Source organism: Aethalodelphis obliquidens, unplaced genomic scaffold, assembly GCF_003676395.1.
Source record: "Aethalodelphis obliquidens isolate GAN/ISIS:26980383/991018 unplaced genomic scaffold, ASM367639v1 scaffold31, whole genome shotgun sequence".
In the NCBI taxonomy this organism is placed as follows: domain Eukaryota; kingdom Metazoa; phylum Chordata; class Mammalia; order Artiodactyla; family Delphinidae; genus Aethalodelphis; species Aethalodelphis obliquidens.
The window spans coordinates 20,868,804-20,883,520 of record NW_020837975.1 but is presented as its reverse complement, the minus strand read 5'-3'; the positions used below and the strand labels follow the sequence as shown (position 1 = coordinate 20,883,520).

Below are 14,717 nucleotides of genomic sequence, written 5' to 3'. Positions count from 1 at the left end.
GGGTGACTGCATTATTTGACTCTAAGATGCTAGGTTATCTCACCTCATCCTCATGACTTCCCCCCGGAGTGGGAGTGTAAGAATTTCCATCTCACAGAAGGGGAGCTTTCCCCAATTTTTCACTTCTAGGCACATATAGAAAACGGTAATATTTGAACTCGTGGGGGCAGAGGGAGAGGCTTCTTTCTAAGTGCCTCTCCCGTCTCTCTGCCAGAGTCCTGAGCATCCCTTATGGCATCGGTGCCTATTCAGTCCATACGGCAGAAGGCGTATACTAGTTACAGCCGAGAAAGCACGTTTGGGTCTGTGATCCAGGCATCTGGTTTCTAGGCCCGACTCCACATTAGTTAGCTGTGACTTTAGAAGAGCTGCTCGATACTTCTAAGTATCATGAAACATGGGTGCAATAGCCCCTATGATGGTAAGCCTTACCGGAGCCTTCCTCCTGGCACGGTGGCCCCAGGTAGTCGGAATTCTCAGGGATTGGCTCAGAGTCCCAAGAGTTAATGTTCCAACCCACATGGCAAAATTGCATTGTTTTTTCTGACTTAGCCTCGGGAGTCAGGCAGCATCATCTCGGATGATTTCTATTGGTTTTAAGTGAGTCACAAGTCCTCCGGGGTTCAAGAGGGGGCAGACATATGCCTCCTTCCAATGAGATAATTGACAAATTGTTACCTTTTGTAAAGACACTGCCACACTATCTATCTTCACAAATAAGCATCTGAATGGTTTTCCTTAGATAGAGTAATAGCTTTAAGTCTTACTGAGCAATTTGATCCATTACTGTTTTTTTCATTGTTGAACTCTGAAGGCAATCTTACTTCTAGACTTTTGGAGTTCCCCTCATTTTCACCACCCATGTTGTCCCTCATATCAGGTATTGGACTCTCTGCTATTTCATCAGCTGTGCAACATTTGCCAGAGAAGGGGAAAACATTTCTTCCATTTTAAAAACAATTTTTTCTCATTTTAAAAACAATTTTTCTCTAAGATATAGAATTTGACAGTATCATAACATTCTGCTGCTAAAGCAAGCATTCTACTGGGCTGCAGAAATGTATGACTTCCACGTCACTCATAATTTTAAAACAAGGAGTGAGATACGCTTGGGCATCTCAGTTGGGCTCCTGACTCAGAGAGCAGCATGGTATCAAACTAGAAAAAAATTAATTGCTTTTGTGTTGTTGCTCCCTGCTGACATGATTTATTTTAAATTCTGCTGAACCCAGGAGAAGACGCTGTACTGTATGTAATTCAGAAACTGACATATGCTGTTTTGCCCACATTTCTCACAAATGCTCCAAATTCAGAGAGAAAGACGTTTCTGTGGTCTGGAAAACATTGGATATTGCAACACCTATTTTATCTGACATGGCAGGAACTGAGTTACTCGACATATAAGTGAATTTTATAAGGAACTGAATGAAATCTATCCTCTTTGAGTGCCAAAGCATTTTAGAAAATGTTGACTATGTCTGGGCTAGGAGCTGTCTAAAGTGTCGGGTGATGAGCCATCCTGTTTTTCCCGGGACTTTCCCTGTTTTACACTGAAAGACCCATGACCTCGGAAACCTCCTAGTTATAGGCAAACTGAGACAGTTGGTCATCCTACAAGTTAGATATGAACTCGATTTCACCGCTTTCCGATTACCCTACGTCATTGGTATGAACCTAGCTATGTTGAGCGTTGTGAGACAGTGATGCCCTCTGGATGATTGAGCATGTGGCCCCATAGGCTCCCAGACTATATGATGCTGGAGTAGCCAGTAAGCTCTGCTCATCCAAATGAGGAACCTACCCGCAGTTCAGTGTTACTCCCAAGTTCATGGACTTCATTAAGTTATTTTCACCTGTGTCACCCAGGGCACCATTGATGGTTTTCAGGACCCTCATCAGGATGGTGCAGGGCACCACAGTTTGGATTCCAGATAAGTGGGGGTCATTGTTATCAAAATAAGTTAATAAGCAAAACTGACTCCGGTCAGAGGCAATAATGATAGATTACTTTTAAGTAATTTTACTCTAGTGGGAAAGAAAATTTGTCTAAAGAAACTATGAAGCAAATATTTTATCCATAGCTTTGACCCTCTAGTGGAACAGATTCATTTCTTCTACAAATCTGAGTGCATATACTCATTATCCTTTGGATCCAAAGTTAATCAGGGGTATGATATTGAACCAGAGAGAACATAATTCCTTTAGCTTTGTTTCTTTATGAAAAAGGGAGGCTAGGAATACTTGAGGAAAAGGAAGGAGGAGGAATTGGGTCAATCCTAGACAGGTGAAAGGGGAATTCACCTGTCTCACCTCACCGAGGAGGACTCTGACCACACAGAAAATGTGAGGGCTGTGACTGAGGCATAGCTCCAGGGCTAGTCACACAAATGGTGTATCAGGAGAGTAAGAACACAGTTTACTCCAGAGCCCCACTTACCCAGTGAAGTTCTTACTTAGATGGAAGGACCATGTTACTGTCCTGTTCCAGGTTCACTTCCTATCAGAAATATGCCTGTACAACATGGATAAGTGCGTGTCACCCTCAGGAATGTATCCACAGTGGCCTTCCCTGCTTGTGGGCGGTGTATCCTGACAACAGGTATGTGCGTACTTAAGGGTCTGCAACGTAAAGCCTTAAAGAGAAACACACACACAAGAGAAAACTGGCAAACGCTGAATGTTGTTATTTATATTTTTTAAAATGAAAAAGAGGGGCTTCCCTGGTGGCACAGTGGTTGGGAATCCGCCTGCCAATGCAGGGGACACGGGTTCGAGCCCTGGTCTGGGAGGATCCTACATGCCGCGGAGCAACTGAGCCCGTGCGCCATGACTACTGGAGCTTGTGCGCCTAGAGCCCGTGCTCCGCAACGGGAGAGGCCACCGCAATGAGAAGCCCACGCACTGCAATGAGGCGTAGCCCCAGCTCACTGCAACTAGAGAAAGCCCGTGCACAGCAAGGAAGACCCAAGGCAGCCAAAAACAAAAAAACAAAACAAAACAAAACAAAACCAATAAATCAATAAATTAAAAATAAATAAAATAAAATACAGATTCTGATAAAAAAATGAAAAAGATCATTGTTTGTGTGCTAACCAATTACTTGATTCTGTTTTGTGGTGGACGTAGACAGTTACGTTTGAGCTTTGTATTTTGTGAGAACCGTAATGAAACAATGAATTCCAAAGAAAAAAAAAAAAAAAGAAATATGCCTGTAAGTTGAAGAGGGTATGATAAAACAATTTTGATAAAGAGAAAGCAAAAAAAGAAGAAAATGCATTGAGCATTTTTGGTTTCCATTTAAAACCTGCTTTTGACTTTGGTGGCCCTCATCCATTCCAGAATGTTTTTCCTCAAATGGATTCCCAGGCATTCCTTTCCATTTGGGTACCTACTCTATGTGAGGCACTGTGCAAAATGTTTTGAGGGTACAGAGGGAACATATCATTTTTTTCTTTAAGAAAGGCAGCATCTAGTGTGGGAATGACACGTATAACCTAAAAGTTGCCAGGCATCACCACATTCATGAGGTCACATTTACAGTGGCACCCACATTTTGATGACTTGTAACTCTGTATTTGCCCATGTGGGAACTTAGTTATCTCTCAGGGCCTGTATATCAGTTAGAGTCTGAAGAAGTGTGGCCTTAGTGCAAATGTGGAGATGAATCTGAAAGGACAGCAGCTAGGCCTTTGGTCATTATGCTTCCTATAATTGGAGATCGGTGAGATGCATTTTCCTACCACCCCTCCCCAATTCCCAAAGCTGTTAGTCCCCAGGAATTCAGAGTGGTATTGAAATCCAAGGGAAAGGGGTCAGAAAATGACCTGCTCCCTTGACCTCTTTGAGTTTGCTTTATAGGCACTTTTTTTGTGTGTTGAGAATTTCACAAGGTCTTGTAAAAATAGCTTCCTATGGAAGAGTGTCAATGTCTGGGGGTGAGCATGGCTGCCTGCCTTGGGGTGGTAGGGGAACCATGCTCTGGTTGCCTTCAGAGACCCAAGCTCAAGATTTTCTTTAGAATTTCTGTACGACAGGGACTTTGGAGTAAGATTAGATGGAAGAGTTGGTGGAGGGGACTTGTCTGGAGGTTGTGTTTGCATGACAAAACTTAGATATGTGTGTATATTTGAGGGTCTTGAGGTGGATGGAGCTCACAGAGAGGAGTATTTAAGGCTCCCCCAACTTCCATGTGGCAAAGCCACTGCCTGTGGAGTTCTGCAGCTTCTCCTTTTAGGCCTTGGAGCATGAAATGGCTCATTCTACTTCATTTCTTTAACCGTAGAGCCTGATTGCCCACCAGGAAGTTCCTAGAGCACAGAAACCAAAGTCCTGCGTATCATTAGGTTTCTTTTAGTCAAGAGTAAAGAGACACATCTACCCATAAGAAAATTAGGGTGTTTTAGTCTTGATAGCGAGGCTGCCAAAAAGAATTTTAAATATCCATTATAGGCTCTTTACTCAAGGATAGATGGGGTTAATCTCTGGAATCTCTTGTTAAAGTAGCAAGAAATAAAACACGAGTTAAGTCTTAATCATGATACTTGACTACAATATAGTAAATGAATCGGATCATGATGTCTCCCCTGTCAGACAGCAAGCACTTTGAGGGCAGAAACTGTGTTATATTCTTTAAAAAAAATAATTTTGGATCATCTAAGTGGTTCATGAATATAATTTTCTTTACAAAAATAAAAATTACCAATAATTTTGAAATCTCCTTTATCTCCCCGGAACCTGGTCTGTCACCTCTTCCTTATTTCCCACATGCCAAGCACACAAGTGTGGCTCAGATGATGCCTGTGGACCTGAACTGGAAGATCTAGAATGGAACCTGAGATTCAGTAGGCAGGAGGGTGGCCCGATGACTGACACCCTAGCTGGCTAACCTGGCCAGGCATCCTCTCTCTACACTACTGGCAGCAGTGCTAGGAAAATCATTCTGCTTGTCGCTCGTTGCCAAGTTGAGATGAACATCAGATTTGGTATAAACTCCCATACTTTCTAGAGGATAGTTCCAGCACTCTTATGAGAGTTGTGCTCTATTTCCATGGATTAAATCTGGTCTTGCTGGGGATGCTTCCCAGGTCCTTTGAGGCAGAGACTCAGGGCTATCAAATTATGCTGCAAAGGCTTCTGTCTCAAAGGAAAGAAGATGAGAGTTTCTTCTGGTCAGGAAACACTGGGCATGGACTGACTCAATCAGGAAGCTGGTGATGTGAGTTGGAGTGTATGGTGGGACAGAGACCAGGAAGTCAGATGTGGACCAGGTAAGGAGGTGGTGCTGACTTCCTAGGTCAGCTGCTTGTCTCATCAAGAGAGTCAAGCCAGTGACTGAGACCCATGGTCTGGGTCCTCATAGAAGGTGATGGGTACAAGTCAAGGACTTCCTCTTGGCCAAGAAAGCAAGGTCAGGAGGGAGGGAGGAAAGTAAAAAACAGGGAGGGCTAGTTGGCCCTTTCTCAGCAAGACTTTGAGTCGGTCATCCTCTCTCTGCTTCTTTAGACTGCCCCCCGATAGTGAGAATGCCAGCCCGTGGCAGGCACTTAGAAGCCATTTCTCTTGATGAAAAGTCAGAGACTGCCCATGAATGGGGACCAGCCCTCTGGTGGCCCTTTCTCCTGGGCCTTTCGGTCACTGACTTACTGGCAAATTCTTTCAATCATTGAATGTCTGTTTGTGTCACTGGGTGAACTTTCACTTAAACTTCTTGTCTAGGGCACATGCAGTAAGTGGAGAAAAATGTAGGACACACTTTTTTTTGGTCATTAAAAAAAGACCCTGGGGAAAAAGCCTAAATAGCTTGTGTTAATCATTAAACTTGCCCCATGGTCAGCCTGAACTTTCACTTTGGCATAGGTTTGGTCGGGACACAAACGAGTTAGGTGAGTTACAGTCCAACATGAGTGAGTTACCTGCGTGGTAGCTGCAGGCTGGGCTCTAACCAGGTAACAGGGCCATCGGTTCTTGACGGAGAGAAACAAGGTCATTTGGAAAAAGGAAAGACGATTTCTCGCGTGAGCCACGACGAGAGAGAAGCAGAAAAAGGTACTGTTGGGTTCAGAAGTGTCTCTGCTCTGTGTTTTCTAGGTGTTGCCTTTCTTGCCAATGTCGTGGTGAACAAAGGAAATGGATCTGTAGTAGCAACCTTGCAGCTCTGTCTGTCAAAGTCCCAAAGTGGGGGGAGGCTGGGAGGGGAGGGAGGAAAGGAGAAAGAGGAAGAATGAGGGCAGAGGAGAGAGAGAGAGACAAGGGGAGAGAGAAGACTTGACCCAATGCACACAGCTCTCCTCTGGTTGAAAATATTCTGGTTAAAAGAATTAAATGGAGGCTGAGTTTGTTCTTAGGAAGAATTAATGGAAAATCATATAAAGAAAAATACATGTATTATTGATCTGATTGTTTTGTTTTAAAGGAAAGATGTAGCTCTGAACATAGGGCTTGAAGAAAACCAATGTGTGACTATTTACTTCCATTGTTTTAAGCTTGAAAAAAAATGTTAAAATCACAGTCAGATTGGAAATAGACTCTCCTGTGCTGAGTGTACTCTGTTGGACGTAACAAGCAAATCAGATCCTGTGCTTTTGGACTAAGTAGAAAATAGTCCTGGGTACCTTTCTCTAGGCAGTAGATGTATTTCTGAAAATTGAATGTTTTAAAAACGAATTCTATTCCAAATAGGTGTAAAAATGTAGGGAATTTTGCAATTTAAAGGAACACCTGCTGAATCTACTTGAAAACTTTAGAACTCCTCTTGTAAATGCAAGTAGCCTCCACTCCTACCCCATCCACTGGGGACTTGTTGGCAGGTACAGAGATTATTTGCCTCTGTTTTCCCAGCTCCTAGCACAGTGCCCAGCATATATTAGGTGTATGATAAGTGTTTGTGGAGTTGAATTAACTAGAGATGATTTTATCCATCGCACCAACTTAATCAGGACATACCCATAAGATATGCTTCTTAAAAAAAAATAAATTTATTTATTTTATTTTATTTTTGGCTGCATTGGGTCTTCTTCGCTGCACGTGGGCTTTTCTCTGGTTGCAGTGAGCGGGGGCTACTCTGCACGGGCTTCTCATTGCAGTGGCTTCTTTTGTTGTGGAGCACGGGCTCTAGGTGCGTGGGCTTCAGTAGTTGTGGCATGTGGGCTCAGTAGTTGTGGCTCATGGGCTCTAGAGCGCAGGCTCAGTAGTTGTGGCGGCATGTGGGTTCTTCCCGGACCAGGGATCGAACCTGTGTCCCCTGCATTGGCAGGTGGATTCTTAACCACTGCGCCACCAGGGAAGCTCATACACATAAGATACGTTTATTCTAAGTTTTTTGTAGATATTCCTTTTCTGGGCATTTATCTTGGCTTTTACTTTTTTGAAATGGTATAATTATTTTTTCTGGTCTCAGTGTTTTCTTAATCCCCCTGTATCAGTGAAAGGGATCCATTACATCGATGATAGAAAGTTAACACGTGAAGCCTTGCCTCTGCTGCAGGACACTCTGCAGACTTTGCTGGAACATCTGCAAGGAAGAGGATGGGCAGTGAATCCACAGAACAGTCAAGGCCCAGGCATCACTGTAAAGTTGTTGGGAGTTGTGTAGTTGGCTAAGACTCAAGTTGTTCCAGAAGCTATAACTAGGATGTAAGCCTATCCAAGCCCTAAGAGTATGAAATAGATGCAAGCCTTTGTAGGCATTTTGGGGATTTGGAGGACTTTTATTGCCCACCTGGCACAATGCCTCTGTCCCTTATATAACCTGGCAAAAAAAGGGCACATGTGGAACTGCGAGTCAAAACTACAAGCTACCTCTGAGCAGCCAAGAATACTAGTGAAGCAGGTTAAAGCCCTGGGCGTCTCCCAAGCGGGGCTACCATGAGTTATATGTGTCTGTGACTCCAGAAAGTGTCAGTTAGGCCCTGTGGCAGAGACAACAGAAGGAAAGAGTGTCCCTAGGGTTTTGGTCCCAGCTCTAGAAGGTGGCAAAACTCTGATATGCCCCCAGAGAGCAACAGCTCTAGCAGTGTACACAGCATATCATGGTAAGAACTTCCCTTCCTTTCAAGGGGTGGATTGAGAATATGTTCCATCAACCCACATTTGCCATGACTCAAAGGCCCAGTTTGACTAAGTGGCATGCCTCTGTGTAGCAGGGGAACACCCTGTCCACCAGGCCCCTGCCTCTAGAAATGTGAGTGCTACTAGGTCCTGCAGAATATGTAGATCCTTCAAATGCCCCCTCTGGCAGTCAGGAAGCTGATTGAAGCAACTGACCCTTCAGTAGCCACAGCAGATTGGGTACATAGGAAGAGCAGCCACTGTAACACCTGGGTAAGATGGCATATTGCCAAGGATGCTGGCTTGCCCTTGAAATGCAGTGACTTGGTTCATGTAAGTAACGGCATGTCCTATATGTTCTAAACAACACCCAAAACAACTTCCAAAGTGGCCTGGTACCATCTACTGGAGTTTCCAACTGGTGAAGGATTGGTAAATTGATTATATTGGACCCCTCCCTCTGAGGGAGGGTTTTAAATATGCCTTGGTTTCTATGAACACTGCATCTGGCCTAACCCAAGCTTTCCTCTGTCTCTGCACAAACCAGGCTGCCACCATTAGGGGATTAGAGAACCGAGCACTATGTTTGGGTACCCTCATCCAAAAAACAGTGATGGATGGGTCACATTTCAAAGGTCATGATATGCAAGACTGGGCAAAAGAACATGACATGAATGGAGGTTCCATCTCCTCTACAACCTGTAAGGAGTAGGGTTAGTAACAAGGAAAAGTGCAATATTAAAGCGGCAGATTAAATTAATAACAGGTAAAGCCACCTTGGCTGCGTGCACTAAAGTCCTATCCTAGGCTTTAATATAGTTGATCAACCAGTAAAACCTGTTGCCCCGTGTATGAGACTGAGTACCCTTACCAGGACACCCAACATTGTAAAGGTACAAAAGTCATGGGAGAAGGCCATTGCCCTGACTCTCACCATGCGTCAACGTGCTATGCTGCTGATAACAGCAAGCCCTATCACACCTTCCCAGGTATCCTAAGACATTATCTACTGGAATTTACTATGGGACATCCCACCAGGACAGGTGAATTACTTCAATCTCCACAGGATCCCATTGTCCTGTTGCCAGCCAGACCTATGGAAATGTACTACATCTGGAATGAGGCCTCTTTCCATGGGAAAGAGGGGAGAAGGTGCGGTCCTGGTATGGCATATCCCCCAGTCCATTTCCTCATGCCTAACAGTGCTGCCTTCCCTGGCCTTGTATGGTATACACAGCCAGGTCAAGTTTCCAAACTTTCCAACCTCCCCTTCCTCAAGACCAGGTGGGCTGATCTGCTTTCCACTGGTGCCATCGTTTGACGGCTGCCCTTGTTCCCTCCATTGGCCTGGAGCACATAGAAGCTGTTACTAAATTCACCCAACAGTCCTTAAATGATAGCTGTCCTGACGGAACACTGAAATGCCATAATGAGAAAAGCTGTCCTCCAGCATAGGATGGCCTCAGATACTATCCCTGCCTTGCAAGGAGGCACCTGAGCCATTATCCAAGCAGAATGATGCGTGTTTGCACCTGATGAATCTGCTGTTGCATCACCTTTATTAAATCGCAGGAGGACGCAAGTGAACTTCCTGCGTGATCTGACCACCAACCCAGGGAACCTGAAAAATCAGTGGTTCAGATCATGGAGCTTTTGGTGGAAAAAAATGTTACTTATGTTGGGAATGTTAATCTGTGTTTTCTCTCGCATGTGCCTAGACCGTTGCTGTGGCCTCTATACATCGCGGAAGAGGGGGCAAGTGAGATTGTTAGAGCTAGTCATGAGGGGCAGACTGCTGGAGGAGGTCATGCACAGGGCGTGACCACCAGTTGTGACCTGCAAGCAGACCCCGGGCAATTGGAGGCTCCTCACTCCCTCCCTGTCATTGAAATGTACATTCTGCCCACAGGTCCCACAGCCGGAGCTGTTTTCAAGGATGCAGGTTTCAGAGTCATGTGGTGTTGAGACCACTGGGATTGAATATGTGACTGAATTCCACTGAAGACTCTATAAACTTTTAAGATTGTGGCGGGTGTGGAGATCTACTCATCTCGCTGACGCCCAGGACAAGCCTCCTCGTTTGTAAGTTTTCCTGAAACCTGACACCTGCCAATCTGGAGTGTTTCCCTCTTTCTGAGGTCTCTCCTTGCCCTCTGTGTTTGGGGGCCAGTTAATTTATGAACCAACACAGGGACAGATTACGTGGAGAGGTGGCTCCCAAGCTGGGCCCTGATGCAGGCCAGGAGTTCACTGGGGCACAAGAAAGTTAGGGGAATCCAGAAAGCATCCAGCAGGATCCAAGGTAGAGGCTGCCGTGTGGGAAGCTTGTCCGGGAGACGGTGGGGAGAACAGCTTCGCCGCGGTGCAGGGGTCACCTTGGAGAGCAATGCGAGGGGAGGTTGGAAAGGTGGGGGGCAGATCATGGTGGGACTGCAAAGTCAGAGAGAGGGCTTTCCTTTGGAAGCAGAGAACCCTCAAAAAGAAAACTAACATGCGTGGGCATCTCCTTTGTGCCAGGCCCTGTGTTAATTTCTTTATGTATCTATCCTCTCAGTTAATCTTGATAAAAATCCTACCAAGTGTTCTTATTTTTGAAGTGATAGAGGTTTTGCTTTGAATTGAAAGCTTTAAGCAGGAGAAGGGCACAGTGAAGGCAGAGTTTAAAGAGATTGATCCGGGCATTGTGGATTGAGGTAGAGGGACCTGGGGTCATAGGGTCCAGTTTGGAGAGTCCAGCTTTTTCTTCCTGTTTCTTTCCTTCCTGTTTCCTCTGCTGTGAGGATAAGATAATTTCCCCCAAATTTCCATTAACACCATTTTTTTTTTCAACTTGTTACCATGTTTAACATTTGCTTTAACTCTTTACTCTTTTTGTGTTGATTGGTTCCTGGAGGACTGAGACTTCCAGAAAACAGAACAAAACAACCCGCACCCCCTCTCCGTAATTGCCATTAACTAGTATTTTGAATCTGGAATTCATTTATTTTAAAAATTTAAGTGTTTATTTAATAATGAATTAAGGAAAGAGGTTATTATTACTTGCCCAGCTTAAACATGCATAAAATAAGTCAGTGGGACAAGGGGGTAGAATAATGATAATTTTATGTAAGATTCTTAGATTATCCTTTTCTTCCAAGCTTGGGAAGATGGTGGGTCCCTCTGAAGACTCTAGGGTCATATTGGTATAATTTCCTTAATTTCCCAAGTTTTAACGAAGCAAAGCAGTGGTATGTAAGCAAAAGTGATAGTAATTTTTCATTTTGTTTTTATAAATCTCTGCTGCTCCAATCAAAATTGAAAATGTGTTTAATGTCTGAACAGTTTTGAAAGGATTGATTTAAGTGAACAAGATGACTGGCTGGCTGGTCTCTCTGACAAGTATCAAAATACTACTTTTAGCAGGTGAGTTGGATGTGTTTTGAAGGGATTTTGGATAGAATGCAGCAGGTTACCTTGAGAACTAATTTACTGATACTTAAATATTACTTTGGGAGGAAGTGTTAAAGTATCTCCCCTAGGTTTAAATTTTCTCTGCTTAATAATTTTTTTCTGTTTAGTAGTTGAGGTTATATATTAAATAGTTATATACTTTAATTTTTAACAGCCAGTGGAAGTTGCTGTTAAGTCTAGAGCTTTTAATAATAACTTATAACCTTCCTTTTATAATTTCTTTTTGAGCCATACAATGCAATTCTTTTTAGATTTTATTACTTTATCTTCCCAAGGGGAGTAGCTTATCTTGTCGTAGTGATTAATGACCAATAAAAAATTCCTTTTCTCAAACCGGGTCTCTCGTTTTCTCAGTGACTTTGGTTATCCTCTGTATCTTTTTATGACATTTGTTTTTGATCTTCGTTAGGTAGAAGTATCTAATACACCTTTGAGGGGTAAGCATGAGCCCGTCTGGCCAGGGCTGCCACGAATGGTTGTGTCGATGTGAATGATTCTTACCACTCTTGGTTGTGCAGAGCGCCACCTGCATAAATGTACATGGAAGCCCTGGGCTAGCCAGAGTTAGCGTGGCTTGGGTGATCCTTTAACTTTTCTGATATAGAAACCGAAAAGTGTTCTGTAGACCTCACTGAGGAGCTAACTGATTTTTGCTGGCTTTACCTCGGACAAGGCATGTCCATCCAGGATCATCTTCAAAAATAAGGCATTGATAAGGTCACGCTCAGCCCATAGTCTCTATGCGAGAAGCCAGTCTAGCCTAGTGTGTAAGTCTATAGTGGGCTTTTAAAAAAATTCCAGCACTGATTCATGCTTCAGCCCCTCTCTGAGCAGGCAAAGCAAAAATCTAGAGAATGCTGTGTCTCTTTGGGGAGTCATTCTGATCATGTATTCAAAAGGGAGAAACTAGAGGATGATGTTATAAGCAGGAGGACTGAAGTAGGGATAACTTCCAGAACTTTCTCCTCTTCTCTGGGAAGTGGAAATATAAGAAGTAAGTGGTAACAGTTAAATATGACCCCCTAATTAAAGAGTGGGAAAGAGAGAAGGCATTTTATGGATTCAGTTAGGAACCAAATGTATCCTGGAGCCTTTTCCAAAGGAAGTGGAAATTCAGGATTGTCCTCGTGAACACATGGTTTTTGGATGTCTAAGATAAGAAGATCAGTCAAAACTTTCCTTAAAATGGGAGGAAGGTGTGGTCCCCAGACCAGTAACACCAGCAGCACCTGGTTAGAACTGTAAATTCTTGGGATCCACCACAGACCTACTGGATGGGAAACTCTGGGGGTGGGTGCAGCGATCTGTGCTGTATGAAGCCCTTGTGGTGATTCTGAGGAATGCTCAAAGGAAGCTGGTGGATTGCATTTGCACACTGAAGCCAGGGTTTCTCCTACTCACTTATAGTGCCTTGTCTGAGTGTCCACATTGAACCTGAAGAAGGCAGCCTCGCAGGAGGAACGTGGATCACTGTCATTTTTGACGGTAGGTTTGGGCCTTACCGAATGCAAGTTTCTTATTTGTTGATCTAAAGAATCCTAAAGAATGAGTCCTGTTTAAGGACAGATGTAAAAGAGATCTGGAAGGGAGATGGACCAACTGACCAACTTCTGTGTTACTGGATGCCCACATGCTAATGTTACATCACACCATTATATGTCTGTGTCCACTTCCTTATCCCAAGCTGTGGGGTGGAACTCTAGGAACCCTAATGAGATGATACCCATGTAGCACAGAACTTGGCAATGTGACCCTCAGAACCTTGGTTATCTTCCTTGTCGAGAATCCTACATATGGGAGCTTCTAAGCCATGGCTCAGTGTATCCATCTATACCACTGGAAAAGAGTAACTTTGAGGGTTGGAAAATGCTTTCCTGGATTTCAGTGGATGGACCTGAAGAGAGAATTAAGAAAAAAAATAAAGTCATAAAGAAGCACACTCATTCATACAGGCTTTGGAAATGAGAAATATTACTTTTAACCCTTCGGTAAACTCAGGGCCTGCCATTGCCCCCGTGTGGCAGGTTTTTGTGTTGCCCTGGGTGGATTACTGCTCTGTTCAGCCTGAGACTCCACTCTCCCTTGCGTTTAGGTTTGGAGCCAGGTCTCCTTTATCCTGCCAACGGCTCTCAGCTGGAGATCCACCTGGTGAATGTGGCTGTACCCATGCTGCCCATCATACCCTGTGACATCTCTCCTGTCCTCCTGGATTTGCCGGTAGTGATGTGTAGGACCAGGTACACCTGCCCCGGGAATGAGAAGGCCAGACAGGATGAGTGCTTTGCTAATCTCAGTGGCTTTCACTGGCAAATTAGAGCAACTCCTGCCATGATTGCAATTACCAGTATAGTTCCCTATCAGAGCTTTAGGGCTTAAGGGAGGATGAGAATATGGGAAAGATTTTTGAGAATTCTGAGACATTTATAAGGAGGGGTTGGGGGCTGGATGATGTTTTCAGTTTTGTGTGTGTGTGTGTGTGTGTGTGTGTGTGTGAAGGTCTCTATTGCTATTCAGATTTCAATAAATGGGGCCATTTTGCCAACTATTTTTTGGAATAGGCATAATTGTAATGATTGTACATAAACTAAAAATCAGTTAGAAAGGAAATTCACCTTAGTCCTCAGTTTGTTTGCTGAGTCTGATATGATTTTTACAGGATTCCAGATTATCTGTTGTCCTACTTAAGTTTTTGTTGACCTGTAAAGCTTACACTAGTTTGTTCTTTCTTTAATATCTAAGAGATGTTGCCTGAAAGTGGATCATTGGTTAAGAGAAAAAGAGATTGTCATTTCCTTTTGTTTTCTGTTCCCTCTTTCAGGAAAGTTCCCTCTCTTCCATCTCTGCCTATTGAACCAGCCATATTACAAATGCTACCTCTTCCCTGAACAGCCAACTGAGTGTCATCTTTCCCTTCTTTGATAGGGGACAAGTAGGAACTGAAATCCAGCTTTTGAGGAAGGAGCACATTTTAGCATTCATCCATGGGACATGGATGGATTGTGTATTCAACACATGGGACATGTGTTTGTGTATTCACACACACAAACACACTTTTTGGGCAATTCATCTTCCTGAAGGGAGGACCTTTCTGTAATTTACACAAAGGCATAGGATGCACAGCCTTAGTGGCCCTGTTTCTTCAGCCCTATGTTTCTCATGACACTTTGTCAATTGCCCACTTTTCAGATTCATCCTCACAGAATTAAGTGCTTTGGGGACAG

The 14,717-nt window shown here is 43.8% G+C and overlaps 1 protein-coding gene across 1 annotated transcript in view; it reads left to right on the top strand.

Moving 5' to 3' along the window:
- Positions 1-11,396: 11,396 nt before the first annotated feature.
- PKHD1 (PKHD1 ciliary IPT domain containing fibrocystin/polyductin) overlaps positions 11,397-14,717 on the top strand; it is a 404,235-nt gene continuing 400,914 nt past the window's right edge. The window contains exons 1-3 of the mRNA XM_027126840.1: positions 11,397-11,448; positions 12,904-12,981; positions 13,589-13,733. Of these exons, the coding sequence (XP_026982641.1) occupies positions 11,397-11,448; positions 12,904-12,981; positions 13,589-13,733 (275 nt within the window). The remainder of the gene's footprint in view (positions 11,449-12,903; positions 12,982-13,588; positions 13,734-14,717) is intronic.